At 34.8% G+C, this 5,166-nt stretch overlaps 1 protein-coding gene across 1 annotated transcript; it reads left to right on the top strand.

Annotated features, from left to right (window-relative positions):
• The first annotated feature begins 506 nt into the window (after positions 1-506).
• Positions 507-3,907, top strand: LOC132052036 (6,7,8-trihydroxycoumarin synthase-like). Its single transcript, XM_059443414.1, has 2 exons — positions 507-1,436; positions 3,153-3,907. Exons 1-2 carry the CDS (start codon positions 552-554, stop codon positions 3,777-3,779), a joined length of 1,512 nt encoding a protein of 503 aa, XP_059299397.1. The 5' UTR covers positions 507-551; the 3' UTR covers positions 3,780-3,907.
• Positions 3,908-5,166: the final 1,259 nt, after the last annotated feature.

Genomic DNA, 5,166 nt, shown 5'->3' with positions numbered 1-5,166 from the left:
AAGTTTACCTGAGAATGAATAGACAAGCAACAACAATGGAAAGAGAGAAAAATGAGCAGCGCAGCAATGGAGAGAGAGGAACGAGCAACAACAATGGTGATCACCGGTTTTGAACAGCAGCAACGGAGAGAGAGAGAGAGATGAGATGAACTGAAGAATGAACTGCTCTTTTTTTTTTTTTGAAATAAAACGAAGTGGGTCGTGGGGGAAGTGGGTTGGGGTTGGAAGGAGTTTTTGTATAATGTGTGTGGGTTGGAAGAAGTTTTTGTATAATGTGTATGGGTTTTTGTGTATTTTGTAAAAGATTATAAGTTTTAAAAATTATAATTGAGTCCCAATTTAAGTTAATCACATTTTTAAGACAAGTTTGACCTTGGCTGGTCAAACTTGTCACCATTTCTAATTATCACACTTTTTTGTCACCACAACTTAAATCTTCCTACTAACATAGCCGTTGATCCAAAGTCCCAGCTCCTTTTACAATTACTATAAATGACAGAAAATTTTAATACAAGATATAGAAGACATTTCAAGTGACTTTGCCAAAAAACATGATGTTCTTTCCACTCTTTATAGCCCTTCTTATCATTATTTTCAGTTTCCTTCTTCTTAAAGTCAAAAAGAGTGGCAAAAACAATCTACCACCAGGTCCTTTAGGGTTTCCATTCATTGGAAATTTGCATCAATTTGATAGTTTAACCCCTCATCTTTATTTTTGGAAACTTTCCAAGAAATATGGAAAAATCTTCTCATTGAAACTTGGTTCTTCTACCATGGTAGTAATTTCTTCAGCAAATCTAGCAAAAGAGGTAACGAAAATACAAGATTTAACGTTTTGTAGTAGACCTTCTATTCTTGGCCAGCAAAAATTGTCTTACAATTGTCAAGATATTGCCTGTTCACCATACAATGGCTATTGGAGAGAAATTAGAAAAATTTGTGTTGTTCATTTATTTAGTCTCAAGAAAGTGCAATATTTTAGTCCCATTCGTGAAGATGAAGTTTTTAGAATGATCAAGAAAATATCTCAACAAGCTGCCACTTCAAAAATTACCAATTTGAGCAGTATAGTGATTTCACTAACAACTACAATTATTTGTAGAATAGCTTTTGGTATTAGGTACGATGAAGAAACACGTGAACGGACAAAATTCGATGAACTTTTAAAAGTGACTGAAGAAATGTTGGCAGGTTTTTTCGTCTCTGATTATTTTCCTCTCTTAGGATGGATTGATAAACTCTCTGGAAAAATAAACAGACTTGAGAAGAATTTTAAGGATTTGGATGAGTTTTATGAAGGACTCATTGAGCAACATCTCAATCCCAATAGGCCAAAATCCATGGATGGAGATATTGTTGATCTTTTGCTCCAATTGAGGAAAGAGCAATCAACTCCAATCGACCTTACTTTGGACAATATAAAGGCTATTATCATGGTAATGAACTACTCCATTTGTATCTATTATATGGCCGTGCTGGTAAATACTTTCTCACGTTCGGTGCTCACACCTAGATAAACATTTAACTTTACGAATTAATTAACAAATCGAAGTGAATATTCACATCAATCAATCATGGTTAGATGTTAAAAATTAGAGTATATGCAAGTTTGTGTATCGTTACATTCATTGGCTTGGTGGTAACACCAGGCATGCCTAAGTTTTTATGATGGTTATGTTTGTGGTACGATCATAATATAAAGATGGCTAGTTTTTTGTTAACTATTAAAAACTTTTTAATCTTGTGGTATATACATGTCATAATATTTATGATCACTTAGTTAGAAAAATACTTTATTAATGGTATAATGAGAAATTTAAAAGGCCAAACCCATCGACAGACACCTGTGGTCGTCCACTTCTTTCACTTGAGCATCTAAAGTGGCCCTTGTTCCATTTAGACACTTCAGGTGGGCCATTCCTAGTTCACTTAGACACTTTTTGCACCGTTATCGGAGCAAAACCAACACCAGTCGTCTCCTACGTGGATTAAGTGGCCAATTAAATTGTGCCAGCTCATTTAAATTGTGCCAACTCAATTAAATTGTGCCAACTCATTTTAATTGTAAATTCACTAATTTGTAAATTCGTGGAGTTTTGACCATTAAAAATTGGGGCTTTTGGGTCAAGTTGGATGTGCAATGAGGTGGCGCCCCCTTTGGTGTTGGTTTTTCGGATAACGGTGCAAAAAGTGTCTAAGTGGAATAGGAATGACCCACCTGAAGTGTTTAAATGGAACAAGGGTCACTTTAGGTGCTCAAGTGAAAGAAGTAGACGACCACAGGTGTCTGTCGATGGATTTGGCCAATTTAAAAATTTCGAATACATGAAAAGATCTTTTTTAATTGATTGAGAAAAAAAAAAGGAGTCATATACATACATACATACATACATACTTACGTACGTACGTACGTACAAAACAGAAGGAATCTGCCCAAAATTTTTTAGAATCCGTATTCCTATACTAGTGCTGTATCTATTGCTTTAAGAATTTCAAGAGGTGAATACACGAAGGTTTTTCAACTTATAGTACTGTTTGCAAGAAAAATCGTCAATTTTTTTTTTTTTTTCTCATGACAGAATCACTCAGCCTTTTTTCTTTAAATGTCACTCTTGCCCCAAAATCCAGTGAAATTTATTAGGGAATATTCCTTTTATATAACTAACTTCGTTGGTAGTTTAAAATATTACACCTAATTTTTTTACTTGTAAAAAGTAATGTTCATCTAAAAAGATTCATTACAAAAAAAAAAAAAAAAAAAAAAAAAAAATTAAAGTCAAGAAGGTGAGTGAAATATTTTACACCACAATGAAAGTTAGTGATATAAAAGCAAACGGAATGAAGGTTATTGAAATTTTTCCTTTATATACTTCATCGGATTTTGGCAAGAATGATATCTTACGAAATTAAGGAACATAGGGTGAAATAATAAGTTTGGTAAATATTCACAGATAGGAGACCAGCCCTTACCCTGACCACAGTGGTGGACTTTTGTTTATAAGAAAATAAATAAATGAAGTAATTAGAAAACTTTTGATTGTTTTCCTAAAATCACACTATACTTAGTTGTGTGCCTTTCGTGTAATTAATCCGAATTTCAATTGATATGACGATGTTGCATTGTAATTTTATCCTCGCACTTCCTCTTGTAGAACATTCTAGTTGGTGGAACGGACACTGGTGCAGCTACAGTAGTTTGGGCCATGACAGCCTTGATAGCGAACCCAAATGCCATGAAGAAAGTTCAAGCAGAAATTAGAGAATCGATTGGCAAAAAATCCATAGTGAATGAAGATGATGTCCAAAATCTTCCATATTTCAAAGCAGTGATAAAAGAGACATTTAGACTGTATCCACCAGCTCCATTGTTGGTCGCAAGAGAGACAATGCAAAATTCCATACTAGAAGGATATGAAATTAAAGCAAAAACGATAATTCATGTTAACTCTTGGGCTATTGCAAGGGATCCTGAAATATGGGGAAATCCAGATGAATTTATACCTGAGAGGTTCTTGAATAGTGATATTAATTTTAAGGGCCAAAATTTTGAGTTGATTCCATTTGGAGCAGGCAGAAGAGGGTGCCCAGCTATTGCGCTTGGTGTGGCAACTGTGGAACTTGTACTTTCCAATCTTCTTTACGCCTTTGATTGGGAGTTGCCTTGTGGGATGAAGATTGAAGATATTGACACTGATGTTTTACCTGGACTTACTATGCATAAGAAACAACCTCTTTGCCTAGTTGCTAGAAATTTAAGAAGACTAAATTCCCATGTTTAAATTAATTAAATATGTATGCTTTCGTTAGTTATCCATGTTTATTATGGTCGTACAGTTTTATGCCCTCCATTTTTCGTCATAAACTTGTAATGGAGTAGTTGTTTCAATACAATTTCCCTTCTAGTTCCGGAGGATCTCGCGGAAATACAAAAAAAGGCAGAGAAAAAGATCAAAATGATCCCTTATGTTTGGCTTTGAACTCAAAATAATTCTTGTTCTTTTATTCGGAGCACTAATACTTACTCCTCCATGTTTAATATATTCAGAGGCGGATTCAGAGTTTGAAAAAGAAAATTCAAAATTTTCAAATTCCAAATTAACGTTAAAAGAGAAAAAGAAAAAAGAGGTCAGCTACTGCGATAAGCAAAAGCATGGAGCTTTAGCTATTAAACCTTTCTATTATGGAATCACGCATAATTGGTAATAACTATCCAACAGTTAATGCAGCTATATGTCAAATACATTGATTTTATTTAAACAGAAATCTACTCATAATACTCATGAACAGAGAGTCATTATATCTAGTTTGTCATTCAAGTTCTAGTTATACCACTTACGAGTGCTAAAAAGGTGATTTACCTGTCAAAATCATGATCAATTTGTTGACCAAATCCTTCCCTTAGAACAGGTCTTGAGAATTTCTTAGCTCATACGGTTCAACAGTTAACCATCATTTGGCTAACCTAGCCATCTCCGTCCCTCAGGACCAACAAGAAGTAGCTAGTATAGAAATATTCAACTGTTGTCCAGAAGTTTGGCCTCCAAGCTCCGAGTGGTATGTTAGTGTACCTTTGCAGAAAGCAAGAGCAGAGAAATTTGATCATCTATTTGCTTCAGGGGAAATTACTTTTAAAATTTGGAAGCTGGTTACTAGTCCACTAGGCATAAATGCCAATGGTAACATTATGCTGGTGGAAGAAACATGCTACTAATCAGATCACACCGAGTATTGTTAGCTGAGAACTTTTGGAAAGCTAGGCACCTAAAAGTATGAAGAGAGGAATACTACTGTTTTTAGGATCTGTCAACAGATTCTTTTCATGGTTAAAAGCACCATTGGCATGAAATTTTTCACGGTGGGGTTCTATGTTGTTGGACTCTTTAAAAATGTTGATGGGTGCGTGTCGGATCGATCCTCCAAAAGTAGTGCAATTTTTGAGGATTCGAAATGGGTGCGACAACATTTTTGAAGAGTCCGAGCAAAATAGTTTGGGATTGACTGGAGTAGAACAACTCTGCTATGTTTCTGAAATTTATAAACCTACACTACTATGTTGGTGCAAACAACTCTCATATGCTTCTGAGGAATATATATACAACATTAATACATTTTATGTATATTGCTCTTCTTGGGAGGTTTTGGTTTTATGTCCCCTTCTTGTATGTT

Source organism: Lycium ferocissimum, chromosome 1 (genome assembly GCF_029784015.1).
Source record: "Lycium ferocissimum isolate CSIRO_LF1 chromosome 1, AGI_CSIRO_Lferr_CH_V1, whole genome shotgun sequence".
Taxonomy (NCBI): Eukaryota; Viridiplantae; Streptophyta; class Magnoliopsida; order Solanales; family Solanaceae; genus Lycium; species Lycium ferocissimum.
Note: the sequence above shows the minus strand (reverse complement) of the source record. Positions and strands in the feature narration are given on the sequence as shown.

Coding starts and splice junctions, on each gene's coding strand:
- LOC132052036 (XM_059443414.1), top strand. CDS start 552: ATGATGTTCTTTCCACTCTTTATAGCCCTTCTTATCATTATTTTCAGT. Junction 1,437..3,152: donor ATATAAAGGCTATTATCATG/GTAATGAACTAC, acceptor TTCCTCTTGTAG/AACATTCTAGTTGGTGGAAC.